The sequence below is a fragment of the Chlamydotis macqueenii genome, chromosome 20, assembly GCF_036417535.1.
Source record: "Chlamydotis macqueenii isolate bChlMac1 chromosome 20, bChlMac1.mat, whole genome shotgun sequence".
Lineage (NCBI taxonomy): Eukaryota > Metazoa > Chordata > Aves > Otidiformes > Otididae > Chlamydotis > Chlamydotis macqueenii.
In genome coordinates, this window is record NC_141575.1 from 11,685,651 (window position 1) to 11,700,761 (window position 15,111).

General features: G+C 58.6%; 1 protein-coding gene across 13 annotated transcripts in view; it reads left to right on the top strand.

The window, feature by feature from the left end:
* The first annotated feature begins 5,841 nt into the window (after positions 1-5,841).
* The window catches only part of GRIN1 (glutamate ionotropic receptor NMDA type subunit 1), a 38,134-nt gene continuing 28,864 nt past the window's right edge, over positions 5,842-15,111 (top strand). For all 13 annotated transcript variants that reach the window (XR_015260711.1, XM_086763651.1, XM_086763644.1 and 10 more), the window contains exons 1-2: positions 5,842-6,179; positions 9,036-9,170. Coding sequence is in view for 12 of the 13 variants with exons in the window: in XM_086763651.1 (XP_086619777.1) it covers positions 5,922-6,179; positions 9,036-9,170 (393 nt within the window). In the remaining variant the exon portion in view is untranslated. The remainder of the gene's footprint in view (positions 6,180-9,035; positions 9,171-15,111) is intronic.

Consider the following 15,111-nt stretch of genomic DNA (forward strand, 5'->3'; position numbering starts at 1 on the left):
GTGTTTCTCTGCATTCAGTTCCTTCTGATTTCACACAAGCCAGTTTTGTCTTTCTCGCCATCTTTGCCTCTGGACATCAATGTCCCATCCTGAATATGTCCCTGCCCAACCTCTTGGTGTCCAAACACCAGACTAAGCACTTGCGTTTTGTTTTAGCTCCCCCCAGCTCTGTGAATGCCCAGCTGCCTTGGTCGGAGGCAGGGCGCTGGTGGGCGGTGTGAGTGCCCCTGCGCGATGCAGTGATGCAGTAACCTGACAGCGGAGGGGGAGAGGTACCGCCATTCTTGTCACGCCAGCGCTGTGCTGCCTGGTGACTCCACCAGCCACATCTGAATTGCAAAGCAGGCTGGGCTGAGTCTCTCTTGGCTGTGACAGCATTTAGGGAGAGCACAAGACCTGCCTAGGGACTGCCGTCCAAGCTGGGTGTCGTCTGGAAGAGAGGTGGAGACGGTGCCAGGGCATGCAACTGCCACAGCTCAGGCCAAACGGCCGCTCGGACGCTTTCACCTTGCTCTGCACCCCATTGCTCCCTGCAGCTCCCCCACCACAGAGGCAACGCCTTTGGGCTCCTTGCTGCCTGCCAACGCCAGCCGTGGCCTGTCAGTCCGGCTCGATGGCAGATGCCGTGACAAGGACGTCCTCGTGCTGTGTCTCAGCCGCTCTCACAAACCGCAGCTGCCAGTGGAATGGTGGCGGGGAGGGCACCGCCGCAGCCCCCAGGAGGGTGGTGAGGAGCTGCAGGGTGAGGGGGGCGGCAGTCCCTGTGCCCCCCTCCTTGTCCATCCTCCCAGCCTGCTGTCCGCTACCACCTGCTGCCCATCTCCACCTCCGACTGGGGTTTAGTGCCCCTCGCCATCGCTATCCCAGGCCATTCTTGTGTTGGTGACGCGGCAGACAGCCACCCACCAAGGGGGGGTTTCCTCTGCCAGCGGGGTACCCAAGGCACGGGACTGCCTGGGAGGTGTCCAGGTGCCCAAGCAATAGGAACAGGAGATGTGATGAAGCGGGGCAGGCTGTGCAAGCCAGCTTGCACTGAGGAGTGGCCTCTGGAAACAGCCTCTCCAGTGCTCAGAGCCCCTGGGGAAAGCAGAGGCCGTCGTCTGTCATTGCTCCTGGTCGGCGACGTCTCAGGCAGCATGCTCCGACTTCATCCACGCTCACCTCTTCTCTAGCAGCACGAGGAGTTTTTACCCAAATATCCTCAGGGGCCCTTTTCTACATTTGTTCAGCCTCTTTGTAAAGAACACGATCCTCAGATCTGTGGGCAGTGTTCCCACGCGAGATTCCCCGGTGATTCGCACAGAGGCTCACGCTGCTGCCGGCTGCCGCTCTGACCCCTCAGGGGCACATCCAAGGACAGCGCTGCCTCCTTTTTGTTTTGACGTTCATGGTCTCTGACCCTCTGGTCAATATTAGAGACCACCTTTCCAGTCACAGTTTCCACTGCATCCGCAGTCTTGTCCCAAGGGCAGGACCGACAGCACTCGCTTCCACTTACATGGCTCTGCACTGTCTTAAAGTATGTTTCAGGACTGTGTTTATCAAACAATCCAAATTATTCGGCATCATTATTTGCTGTCATCTTACAGATTTTATCATCAGTGATTGCTTCCAGAGTAAAGACAGAAATACGGAAGCATCAACCGCGTCTCAACTTCACACCGGTAGGAATAGCTCTGTCTCATTGCAGTTCCCCACTTACAACTGCTCTTAGAGACCCGCAGTGGCCACTCAGTATGTGCTTTACTTAGTCTTATCCCTTAGATTGACCCCACTTACATCTTGCAGCTGGACATAAAATGCATTTCCATAGCCTGCGTCACAGCTGTGCGGTTACTGCTTTCGATTAAATTTTAACTTTCTCAAAATAAGAATTTCCTTTTTTTGGCAGCTCTGTGATGACTGACACAAATCACATATTCCTCATGTTTTATCTCCTCTTTGATGAAGTTCCACGTTATCTTTCCACCACTGGGACCGACACCTTACCCCAAGGCAGATGACATTTCCAGCTGGGTTCGGTGCTGCTCCCCTGAAGTCTCCAGGATTTACACTGACTTGCTGTGGCCGTGGAAGGAATTACACCACTCACAGGACACAGGAGGCCACACGAACACCCATCCCGTGCCCTTGTCCAACTCCCTGGCACCCAGAAGGTGCCAGACGTAGAGAGTGGGATCATGCTGTGTGCATGCTGACGGCTCACAGGCCGCTGTGCTGAGTTCTTGACCCAAACCGCAGGTAAGCAGGTTGCCGCAGTGTGCCGGGAGGCAGCCACAGGAACCGCAAAGAGCTCTGCTCGCTTCAGAGTCCTCACAAGGATCGGGCGGTGGATGCGGCTGTAGCTGCCATTTACACAGCTTGCACCCCTGGAAAGCCTGCCACGCACCCATTGCCTCCGGGTGATCAAAGAGCCTGGGGACACAGCCAGAATGGGAGCAGCGCGGTGACAGCATCTGCTGGAGGTTGTGATCTGGGCTGCTCCTGAGGCCAGGACAAGACGGCCCGGTGGGAGGCACGGCCAGAGAGGGCAGCAGGCGTTTCTCAGATCTCTGCAACAGTGCCAGGAGCAAGAGTCTCAGGGGACAAAAAATGAATGGAGGCTCAGGGGGAAGACCCTGGCTCCCGAGCATCATCTCAGACTCCTGGGCGACACAGGAGGGGCTTGGTAACTGCGCTTCTTTTTCTCCCTACAGGGAACTCCAGATAATGAGGAAAGACCTTTTGCACTCCAGTGTGAGCAAGACAAATAGTGTTTCAAAGCCTGGCTTTTTCCTTCATCTTCTCTGCTGAGTCCCCTGCTGTGGCCAAGGTCTCACCTTTATTATTGTCCTGTCGTCACACCCACCAAACTATGGGGCTGTACGGCCCACCCCAAAACAGTTTCTTCCCAAAACAACCTACTGCAAATGTACCTGGTAGGCAGAGGATGGGATGAAGTCAAATGTGTGCAGTTGAAGGGTATGGATGCAGCTCTCTTTAACTTGCACCCTTTGGCCTTCCAAGGCACATAGGTTGGGGCAATCCCAGGCATGAATCCAGGCTGGGTGGAGAATGGATGGAGAGCAGCCCTGAGGAGAAGGACTTGGGAGTGCTGGTGGATGAGAAGCTCAACATAAGCCGGCAATGTGCGCTTGCAGCCCAGAAAGCCAACGGCACCCTGGGCTGCATCCCCAGCAGCGTGGCCAGCAGCTCGAGGGAGGGGATTCTGCCCCTCTGCTCCTCTCTGGTGAGACCCCCCTGCAGCGCTGCGTCCAGCTCTGGAGCCCCCAACATCAGAAGGATGTGGAGCTGCTGGAGAGGGTCCAGAGGAGGCCACGCAGATGCTGAGAGGGCTGGAGCAGCTCTGCTGTGAGGCCAGGCTGAGAGAGCTGGGGCTGTTCAGCCTGGAGAAGAGGAGGCTCCGGGGAGACCTGAGAGTGGCTCCCAGTGCCTAAAGGGGGCTGCAGGAAAGGTGGGGAGAGACTCTTCAGCAGGGCCTGGTGTGACAGGACAAGGGGTGATGGTTTTAAAATAGAGGGAAGGAGACTTAAACTGGATATAAGGAAAAAATGTTTTACGCTGAGGGTGGTGGAGCACTGTCCCAGGTTGCCGAGAGGTGGTGGATGCCCCATCCCTGGAAACATTCCAGGCCAGGCTGGCCGGGGCTGTGAGCAACCTGATGTGGTTGGAGATGTCCCTGCTCCTGGCAGGGGGGCTGGGCTGGGTGGGCTTTAGAGATCCCTTCCCCCCCAAACCATCCTGTGGTTCTGTGATTCTAGGGCTGGACCTGGGCCCCTTGGGGTGGGCAAAGCCACACCACACGAGTACCACAAGGACCTCATTGCCATGACTGGAGGAGTAGGAATGGTGTGGTGACCCGGAAAAGGCTAACGCATGCCTGGAAGTCTGTGCCGAGAGCCCAGCCGGATCAGCATGGAGCTCCACGCAGAGCACTGCGAGAGTTAAGCTGAGGTGGGGCCATTTTCCTTGCAGCACATCGTAGCCACCATGGGTTTCACTGCTTTCCCAAGCACTTGTCTGCAGCTCCTCCGAGAGGGTCTCGAGGCTGGAAGGGTGCTGTGCAGCACAGCGGCTCCTCGTACGCTGAGACCCTGCGGCGTTACACAACGGCCATTTTGCTTCTGCAGCTTCTTCCGAGTGCATGTGGGCAATGTGGGACGCAGACAAAATGGTTTCCATGGCAACTTGCACTTCAGAGATGCCAGTGAGAAAATTTGCGTTGGGGTGGAAAAAAAATTCTGCTTCAACTCACGTTGCAAGCAAGAACAGAGGTGGGCTGCGGCAATACCCTAGAAATGGCTGATGTAAAAATATCTCTGGTGATTTTTCTTCTGCAGTGCTCAGCCGGCTCTCCTCTTGGCTGGCATACAGTGGGCTGGCTGATGGCATTTGTCCCATGCAGTTACGCAGCAACGCCCTGCCGCTATCTGCAACTCCTCCGTTTTTTTCCAAAAAGGTTAGAATGGCAGCTCTGGGGAGCATTCTACTGTCCTGGCCACCTCACCCCTCTGGCCCTGGAATGGGAGAGACATGGTCCAGGAGGGAAACTCAGCTCCTTCCAGCCATGGAGCTGGATTGTCCTCCAGATGCTGGCCACCAGCTATTGTGCCTCCATTTCCTTTGGGGAGGCTACGATAGCCCAGGGACCGATAAAGAGAACCCCAAGAAACCTCCTCAGCAGACAAATCTTAAGGTCATATTCTGGAGTACTGTGGTGAATTTAAAGGAGGAAAATGGCCGTTTACCCTGTGAGCTAATGTCTGGAAGAGTGGTGCCTGTCTGGAAGGACAGAGTGAAGCCAAGGATCCAGGCTGAGTGTCTGCTTAACATCTCCACCCAGGAGGTGTGCTGGTCAGGGGAGGGTTCTCCAGCACTGGAGTGAACACAGACCCTGATGGTTCTCATGTCACAGGCGACTCTCCCCAGCAGAGGAGGGGAAGCATGTTGTTCAGAGATGCTGCATAAATGGGAATATTTGTTCTGGTGAACAAATCTCGAAGATCCTGCTTTGTCCCCAGTCTGGTGTGATTTCGCTTGGTTTGCCCAATACCTGGTGTGATTGTGTCTCCCAAAGCAAGGGGAATACCCAGATGCCCAGCGGGCAGTGCAGATGACAAGGACCTAAAGGTGACAAGTACCTAAAGGAGGCTGATAGGAAAGATGGGGAGAAACTCTTCAGCAGGGCCTGTGGTGATAAGACGAGGGGTGATGGTTTTAAAATAGAGGGAGGGAGATTCAGGACATCAGGGAGAAATGTTTTACCCTGAGGGTGGTGGAGCACTGGCCCAGGTTGCCCAGAGAGGCGGTGGATGCCCCATCCCTGGAAACATTCCAGGCCAGGTTGGCGGGGGCTGTGAGCAACCTGATCTGGTTGGAGATGTCCCTGCTCCTGGCAGGGGGGTTGGGCTGGGTGGCCTTGAAAGGTCCCTTCCCACCCAAACCACCCTGTGACTCCAAGGGCGGAGTGCGACCCCCGGGGACGCTCTCCGCTGCAGCTGGGGGCTCAGCCCCAGGCGAGCTCTGCACCAGCTCCACTTTTAAGGGTGCGGGAGCCAGAGCCCAGCCCCGCAGCCTCTGTCCCCGCGTGCCCGCGCTGTCCGGCAGCAGGAGCCTCGGGCGGGGGCTGGGTGCGGACATCCAACCCACCCCGCACCATCGCCCAGCGCTCCGGGCAGGACCAGGGGCTGGGGGCCGGGGGTGGGGGCGGGCCGGGGGGCGGGCGCTGCGGCAGCGCGGGGCCGGCGGGGCGGGAGGAGGAGGCGCGGAGCGGGGCGGCGCGGGGCGGGCGCGGGCGGTTCAGCACCACGGAGAGCGCCCCGCGCCCCGCGCCGCGCCGGGCCGGGCCCCGCACGGGGCTGCGCTGAGCGGCGGGGAGCGGGCGGGGACGGGGGGCCCGGCGGGCTCCGGGCCGCCCGTGGATGAGCACCATGCGGCTGCTGCTGCTCGCCCTGCTCTTCTCCTCCTCCTTCGCCCGCGCCGGCTGCGACCCCAAGATCGTGAACATCGGCGCGGTGCTGAGCACCAAGAAGCACGAGCAGATCTTCCGCGAGGCGGTGAACCAGGCTAACAAGCGGCACGGCACCTGGAAGCTGCAGCTCAACGCCACCTCGGTCACGCACAAGCCCAACGCCATCCAGATGGCCCTCTCCGTCTGCGAAGACCTCATCTCCAGCCAGGTACCCCGGGCCGGCGGCTCCCCCCGCCGGGCACCCTCCGCACGGCGACGACCCCCCCCCCCCCACCATCCCCTCATCCCGCCCCGCGGCGACCCCGGCCCCGCAAAGCCCCCGCGGGCTCGGGGCGAGCAAAGCGGCAGTGAGCGGGGTCCTGTCCCAGGGCCCCACTGCCCGCATTGCAGCCTTTATGTAAGCGTGGCCAGGTGCGTGCTCCACCGCACGGGCACCCGCACACAACCCGGGGCTCACGCACGCACCCCAGGGGTCACCCATGCAGAGCAGGCACGCAGGCATGCCCACACACCACCATGCACACAGACTGCAACATGCACGCACACATGCACCATGCAGAGACACACATTGCCATGGGCACCCACAGAGCTGCGCGTGCACGCGCGGTGGGCACACAGGGGCAGCTGCACACTGCTGGGCAGAGGGGACATGGGGAGCATCATGCATGCGCACACGTCATGCCCTCACATATGGCAGTGGGATGGCCCATGGGCTGCGCTGCATGCACGCACACACATGCGTTGCTGTGCAAACACGGGCGCACATGCAGAACACTACATGTCTGCGCTCATACTGGTGTGCAAATGTGCTGTGCCCCATCCACAAGCATGCACTGCACCAGGTGACGCACAAACACACCCCACTGCATGTGCTGCAAACACACACGCACACAGAATGTTTCACGTATGCACACCCCAGGTCATGCACTCGCACGGCAGTGCACTGCCACTGCACACAGCGCCATGGCCCCCCCCAGCAGCACATCATGTGTGAAGCAGGCACACCAGCACGCCCACTGCCATGCACGCACATGAGATAGGCACACACCGGCAGAGATTGCAGTCACATATGCACAGCGTGGGGACACACACACACACACAGAGTCATGGCCGTGCACACACACTCTACATGCATGCACACAGATGCAGGGAGCCGTGGGCACACACAGAGTGCACACCGTTCATGCAGGCCTGCACACGCAAGCACAGCGCGCTCCCTCCTCCCGCCTGCACAGGTCACAGCGCACACAAGGGAGCAGCGGGAATCTGCAGCACTGGGGGGTGCAGCCCGGGTGTCCTGGGCTGCCGGTGGCCCAGCAGCTTGGTCTCCCTGCGTGTGTGCTGGGTGCTGAGCCTGGCTGACCAGCCCCACTCCCCCACTCGGGGCCATCAGGTGGGCAGAGGGGCACACCCACCTGCACCCCAAACACACCTGTGCCCGTGCAAAAGGCGTATGTGGGCCCGTACAAACACGCACATCAATGGTATGAGCACCCGTGCCATGGAGACTCACACGCCCCCACCCAAATGCATGGGTGCACCCAGATGCACACAGAGCCAGTGAGCTGGAGGGGCCCGAGGTGTGGACCCCCGGGCCGGCACGGGGTGCAGGCGCTGGCACATCCATGTGTGAGTGGTGGGATGTGGGGGCAGCTAAGCTGGTGTGCAGAGGGGTGAGGGTGCGGGGGGTGGCCGTGCTGTCCCAACGGGCAGGGGCTCTCCCAGCCCCACAGCCCCAGTGTGGGGCACAGCCACCCTCGGGCCTTGCTGGCGCAGTGCCCGAGCGGGGGGGCTGCGAGGCAGAGGAGAGGCTGGGAGCCTGCGTGTGCAAAATGGCTCCTGTCACTCAGCTGCTGTACTGCACAGCACAGCCGTCGCCCCCATGCAGCCCCTGGCCTGTCCCCCCTGTCCTGCTGCAGGGCCCATGCCCCAGCCCTGCTGCGTGCAGGTCCTCACCCACCCCTCGTGTCCGTGCCGCACCAAGTGCTCCCCTCCTGCCTCCCCTGCTGACCTCCCCAGCCCCTTCCCCAGTAATTCCACCCTTCTCCCAGGGTAGGGTCTCCAACCCCTGCCCCAGCTCCCTCTCCACCCAACACCAGGCAGGATTTTCCCTTCTTACCACCCCACCCAGTCCCCAGGGCCCCTTCCCCACGCGTGCTGCACCCCCTCTCCTATTCTAGCAAGCCCCTAGCCCAGGTGCAGGGCACAGCCCAGGGATGGGGCAGATGCTTGGAGGAGGCAGAAGTGTTATTTCCTCCCAGGCATCAAAGTCCTTGCACGGATTCACCCTGGCTGGAGCCCTGTCACGAGCTGGGGACGTTCCCTGTGCTGGGAAAGGGCATTCGTGTAACAAAGGATCCCCCAGGGATTGCCCAGCTTCTTCCGCTCCGCTCAACACAAAATAGGATCCTGCTGGAGACCAAAATCCCAGCCCTCTAATAACAGCCGAGATTCTCCTTCCCCGTTTCGGTGTAACCCGGACCCCCCGTGCCCCTTTGCCCCGGCGCGCTGCAGGCAGATCCCAGCTCCTGCCCCCCACCACCCCCCCAGTTTTCCCATTTCCCTGTGCGCTCAGGGCCAGATGGCTGATTTTCTCCCTGGCTCCGCGATCCTCTCCTGCTCGGAGTCCCAGCTGACCACTTTGTTTATAATAGTCCTCGGAGGGGAATTACAACCCGGTATTAAATGTGTGGTTAAAGAAATCGCATTACGCAGTGTGACTGTAAGGGCGATGTTTCCCTTTAATCTGTAATCCATGGAAGTTATTAGTTTAGCGAGCGGAGCAGCTAGTCACGGCATTTCCGTCGAGATGCAACCCTGAGCAGAGCCTTCACCTCCGCGGGGGCTGCAGCCTGCGCCGCGGCACGGCACCCCTCGCTCCCCGCGGCACGGCACCCCTCGCTCCCCGCCGCGGTCCTTGCCTCGCTGCTCCCTGTTACGTGAATGCCGTGATGGTGTGAACACGGGGCTTTTTAACAGTGCCAAGAGGAAAAAAAAATAATCACACCGGATGGCCGATGTGCTCCTGTGAAATAATGTTTGTGTCGTGTATCCTGTCCTACAGGTCTATGCAATCTTAGTTAGCCACCCTCCTGCTCCCAACGACCACCTCACACCAACACCCGTATCATACACAGCTGGCTTCTACCGGATCCCTGTCATTGGTCTGACAACACGCATGTCTATATATTCCGATAAGGTAACTGCTGCATGTTTCTGGCCTAGTACCCCCTACGTGTGGTGTGAATCGGGAGCGCCCGTCAGGAGGGTTAACCATGTCCGCGCTGCCCTGCCGCTCTCTGTGTCTGTCTGTCCATCCGTCCTCCCCAGCTAACCCTGCAGCTCCCTCCCTCTCTCTCCCGCATCCCCCATACACGATTTTTTTTGCAGCTGCCAGTGCTGACCTACATAGTGCTGGATGATTTCTGCGGCGTTTCTCTGCCGGGCTGCTGGGCTCGCTGCTCCTCAGCCAAGGCAAACTCACTGACTAGCCCCTGCCCTGCTCACCAGCCACAGCCGGGGTCCGGGGCGCTCCCCGGGCGCGGGGGGGCTGTGGAGGGGCAGGAGGATCCTAGTGGAGCCTGCACGTCGGGCAGGAGCTCTCTGGGGCTGGGAGCTTGTTTGGTTGCGTTCATTCCTCTGGGTTTGTGTGACATTAGTATGGGAGATAATAGAATTGACGACCAAGTTATCCCGAGGCCGTAAATGACATTCAGTCTGGCCAGCACTCAAGACAGATGTTTAAATTCCAGTGTCTCAAACTACTGTCCGCTGTCTCTGTGGAAACACGGAGATGTTCAGGCTGGATGAGGTCCTGCCGCGTGCGGGGTGCTGGGGGCAATACCCTGCCCTGGCCCACGAGATGCTGCCATGGCCGGCCTGTGCCCCGGGCGCTGGGCTCCCAGCGCGGCTCGCAAAGGCGCATTGGGATTCGTGACACCAAAAGGAGGAGCTGAGCAGAGCCAGGCGGACCACAAGCTGTGGTGGAGGTGGTGGAGGGTTTTCCTCCAGGTGCCCGAGCTCATTGGGTGAAATCGAGCCTGTTTCAAAGGGCAAATCGGCCTTTGCTTGGAAAATGTGAATATTGGCAAATTCAAACGTTCAGTGCAAAAATAGTCACCCGCCTACATGCCAAATGAAGCCAAATTCCAGGAGGGAGGATCAGGGGCTCCCAGAGATGCATCCCACAGGACTGCTCGGCTGGAGCAGCAGCAGCGCTCGGCATCTCCCGCCTGGTAAAACCACGGCAGGGTGACAACCAAGCCATGTCCGCGGCAGGGACAGCAATGGTGGCTGGCGGGGGGGGACCCGCGTGCCCTGGCAGGGTCCCGCCAGGCACCCTTGGAAGGAAAGGGATGGCACGGAGCGGGCAGATGAGGGAGAGGGCAGGCAGCAGGCGGGAACTGTGCAGGGGGAGCGCAGTTCGTGCTGCCGAGAGAGGTCTGAGCGGCAGGGTCACCAGCGGGGGCCTTGTCGGTCCAGCTCCACCTCGGTAGAGCTCTGCTCACCAAAGCAAACCGGCCGCCTTTCCCACAGCACGGCCTCGTGCTGAATTTGTGTGCTTGCCCCAAGAGAGTGGGAGCTTTGCCGGCAGGCTCTGCTTCCGCCATTTTTTCCTATTTAAAATGTATTTTCTGCCAAAGTGGCTCGTAAAATCCACCTGGCTCCAGAGCAACCGTTGCCATGGCAGGGAGATGCTCCCCACTGAATATTTGGGGGTGCAGGGCTGTGGGGGGCTCTTGACTGGCAGGGCCCCAGTGGAGAGGCCGCGCTGCGTGTCCCACCTCTGCGAGCACGCCTGCCTGGCCGGCCCCACGCTCGGCCTCCTCCCGCCGAGACAGCCGGGGCTTGAGGACTGTGAGCGCTCTGCAGAGAGGGGGGCTGCGGGCAGGAGACGGGGCAGAGGCCCATCTGGGTGGGTAGAGGAGCAAGGACATGGGGCGGTGGGCTGGCAGGAGCCGGAGGGGATGGCGAAGGCGGGAGCGGAGCAGAGGACAGCGGAGCAGAGGGGTGTGAAGGCATGGGACAGGACAATGCGGGGCTCTGCGCACCTGTGCAGGACACGCTGACTGGTGCAACACGGGGACATCCAGCTGGTTCCCTTTTTGGCTTCCAGTGATCAGCATGCCTTTTTTTTTTTAATTCAGGAAATTATATCTTTCAGCTTAGTTTCTATGGAAACAAGCTTGTAAGATCACTTTGTGTGTATGCCCCTGATTGGTTTTGAAGGCATCAGCCAATTTTAGCGAAATTTCAGAGGGGGTCGGAGGCTCGGAGTTAATTACGGTCCTCCCAAGGCTGAGCTGCCGGGGAGAGGGAAGGCGTGGGCCTCAGCACTGACAGGTTCACCGCTGCCTTTTGATGCTCGCGGAGCATCTCCAGTCAAGCACAGTGGTCCGCGAGCTGCAGCCAGTCTTTCAACAAAGACACCCGAGAGAAGCAAGCTTTATCGCTCCCCGTGTTCAAAGAACTGTTTGTTCTAGAAATGGTATCGCAGCTATTAAGCTGAGCACTCTGCCTTGGCAGCCTTTTTTTTGGCCTCCTTGTGCCTACATCTTACAAAATCATTATGCCTTTCCTCACCGAGATCCTCAGGCCGTTCAGCACAGCCCTGCCTGTGCGGTGAGTGGGTCTCTGAAACCCCCGCCACCTCTGGGTGAGGGGAGCGGGGTCCTGCCGGAGAAGCGCGGGACAGCTCATGGTGAAGGCGGCAGGGTGGTACCCATCTGCTCGCAGTGGCGTCCATCGCTGTGGAGAGCCCTTCACGGGCTCCTCGTGGACTGAGCGTTGCGAAAATCACGCTCTGACCTGCTCGTGCTGGGCCCCCTGAACTGGGCTATTGCTTTCGTGCTTGTGTTCCCCATGTGTCGTTGGGGGTATTATACCTCCTCTACCTCTCAGCCAAAAAACCGGGATGACACTGACCTCTTGGCAATGTGAGAAATACGAAACGACACTGAGAGCGTGAGGGCAAAGCTCATGGAGAGCGCATAGCTCAAGAGCCGGGAAGGCCTGGTGAGGTTCGTCACCACCGCGTGGGACCGCACCTACGTGATGGGGATGAGGGGACCTGCTGAGCGCCCCGAGGTGCTGAGCCCCATGCCGTCCCCTGTCAGAGAGGCAGCACGGCAGAGGATGGAGGGCGGCTCTTAACTGGGACCTGCTCTGCTGCTGGCAGAGATGGGAAATGGCGTTCAGGCATCCCGCGCTTGGGGAGACATTGCAGTGCCCAGCACCCAGTCCTGTTGGTTGACATGGGGTTTGTCTTTCTCTCTCCTGCCTGGACCTGGGGATGGCTTTTCCCTCTGGTTCCTCATCTCAGTACAACATTCTGTGCCCTCCCAAGGATTACTGCTCACCAAGATGGGTATTTTCATTTGTTACTGGCAACCCATGCTCAGCAGAAACGCTGTTAGTCAGTGTGGGAAGCTGCGCTGCAAATGGGGAGAAAAGTGATTCCCCTCGACCGAGGTCAGGGTCGGGGCTCCTGGCACCTGCAAGAAGTGACTGTAGAGGCTGGTTAGCGGAACGCAGAGACGTTTGCCCCAGGAATGGGTTTCACAGCTGCCGCTGAGCCACGTGGCCTCGACGGGGGCAGCCTGCAGTGCGTCAGGGCAGACGAGGGGCTGAGCGCGCTGAAGCCTGGGCCGATGGCAGCGACGGAGCCTGCTTGTCCCGGCAGAGGAGAGCTCGTCACAGGCTCCCTGGCCTCAGGCTGGGAGGGGGGACAGAGCAGCCCCACCACTCCAGAAAGCTTTGGGCCACTCCCCAGACAGGTCCCATCCTCCCTGCGCTGCGGGGAAAGGCAAGCGATGCGTTTGTGCCCGAGCCCCCCGTGTGAAATCCCTCCCAGCACACGTCTGCAGTATCACAGTCATCTCAGCTCCCTCCCACGGCCGCAGCCGTCATGGGGGGCAGCGGGCAGGCTGCTTTCTGGTGGGGTCGCCCACACATGTGCTGGGGTGGGCAGGCTGAAGGGAGCAGGGAGCAGAGCAGCCCCGGCTCCTTCCATGGAGACACCGGCCATGGCTTCTGTTCTGTACCCAGTGGATGATTTTTGCTAAATTGTCATGAACTGTGTATTTGGGATCTCCGCCATCTCCTTTAAAGTGCCCAGACAGCTCAGTTTTGGGGCGCATTGCTAGAAGGGGGACTGACCACGTGATTTCCATAGGTAATGAAACAAAACCACGTTATTTCCTCAAGTCTGTAAGAGAAATTGCTCTGCCAGCTGTGGGCAGTGAGCTGTGATGAGCCCTTAGGCAGACTGAGGCTGAGAAGGTGGCAGTCCTTTCACCCGCAGACCTGTACATGATCCTGATGCGGACACACACGCCTGCTGGCCCCACAGCCATGCCTGCACATACGTGTGCCCATCCCCCATGTACCCAAACTCCATCGACAGGCACCCACACGCACCCTCCCCCAGGCACTGCCCAGCCATGTGCGGACTGCGCAGCTCTTCAAACCTCCAAACACGTTCCCTGCGTGGGCACACACACACACATGCTTTCTGCATGTATGTGCTCACATTAGTGCATACACCGAGTCCTCACTTTTACGCACCATACACGCATACACACATGATCTGCTCCAGCTCAGCTCCTCCTCACACGTGCTCCTCTCAGCCAAGTGAGTACCCGCAGTGATCTGCAGTCCTGGCCCAGCCCGTGGCCCCAGCCCCACAAGCGCGCTCACTCCGGTGCGTTCAGGCTCCAGCCCCGTGGTTTCTGCTGTGCTGACTCCACTTGGAAGCCTGCGTTCCATCCCAGTCTCTATGAACTTTTACTTTTTGCAGAAGTAGAATTGAGGAAGCAGAGGGCTGAGCACCCAGGTTTTGGTGAGACATAGGAAAATATTGCGGAAAGTGGCTCCTTGGCTGGGGGTTGCTCTCCGCGATTCCCACGCTTGCATCCTGAGGTGGCAGGCGCACTCGGAGCAGAGCAAGTGATGTGAATCCCGCAAAGCATCTTGCAGGGCAAGCTGTTGGTTTGTAACTAGGAGCGGTTTTCTGCTGTGTACCTGATCTGAGGGGAACGGGCTGTGATCCGTGACAGCTCGGACTCGCAGCACTTGCAGCGGTGCTCAGGGACAGCGCTGATGAGCTGTGCAGCTGAAAGGAGTGACAGTTGTCTCACAGAGGCTGTGTTAAAAGGCAAGGTCTTTATAATAGCTTTTTGCCTTAAAAAAAAAGGGCTTACTATGCTGCAGAAATCATTGCATCCGCCTGCTTTGCAGTACAGCCCCATGTGTCCATGCTATAGCCAGGAAAACTCTGCTGGGTTTCAGAGGAAATTTTAAGTTGGAATTTTAATTTTTTAGCCTGTATTTTTCTGATTCTTTTTTTCTACTATTAGCTGTTCTGTCCTTTTTTCATTTATTTAATCTCTTCTGATTTTTTTTTTTCCATTTCCATTTCAATTTTCCTGGGATTTCCTTGAACCAACTGAAAATGCTCAGGGATTAAAAATTAAAAATGCTCAGACCCATCCTGTGTGTCCCTGGCTTGAGCTGTGGAGCTGGACCTGGAAATGCCTGGGCATCTCAGCTGACTCCAAAGAGCTCCTGAGCACCGTGTGGTGTGGAGACCACAGCTGCCCTTCCACTGTTTGTCCCTGCGGGGCTTCCCCACCCCGTTGAGCGGTCCTGGGCTGGTGCTGTGAGCTGCGTTTCTCCTGCTCTTCGTGTAATTGGGAGGTTTTTTGTCATACAAAACTGCAGCTTGGGGACATTTGTTACTGCTCTTCTGGTTTGTTTCTGAACATCCGCAGTTCTCGGTCTCCAGTAATCAGGAAATGTTTCAGGTGCTTTGGTATTTTTGTTGCTGCCTGTGTCATTTCTGTGTTTTGGCCAGGGCAGGAGAGCAGATGCGCTGTCCCGCTGCAGACAGCTGGCCGTGACAGGGGCTTTGCCATGTTTTCTATGCGTTACATGGTTCGGTTTGACTTTATCGCCGTGTTGAGTGTGAGGAAAAGGCATTATCTGGCCCGCCCATCTCTCCTGCATGGGTCCATGGTGGCCGTCGTGCCCAAAGTGAATTCCTCTGGCCCATTCAAGACATTTCTGACCTGTGCTGGGTCAGGTCCCTGGATAAGCAGGTTTGGAAAAGCCCTGTTTGGTCTAGAGGGCCATCTCAGCCT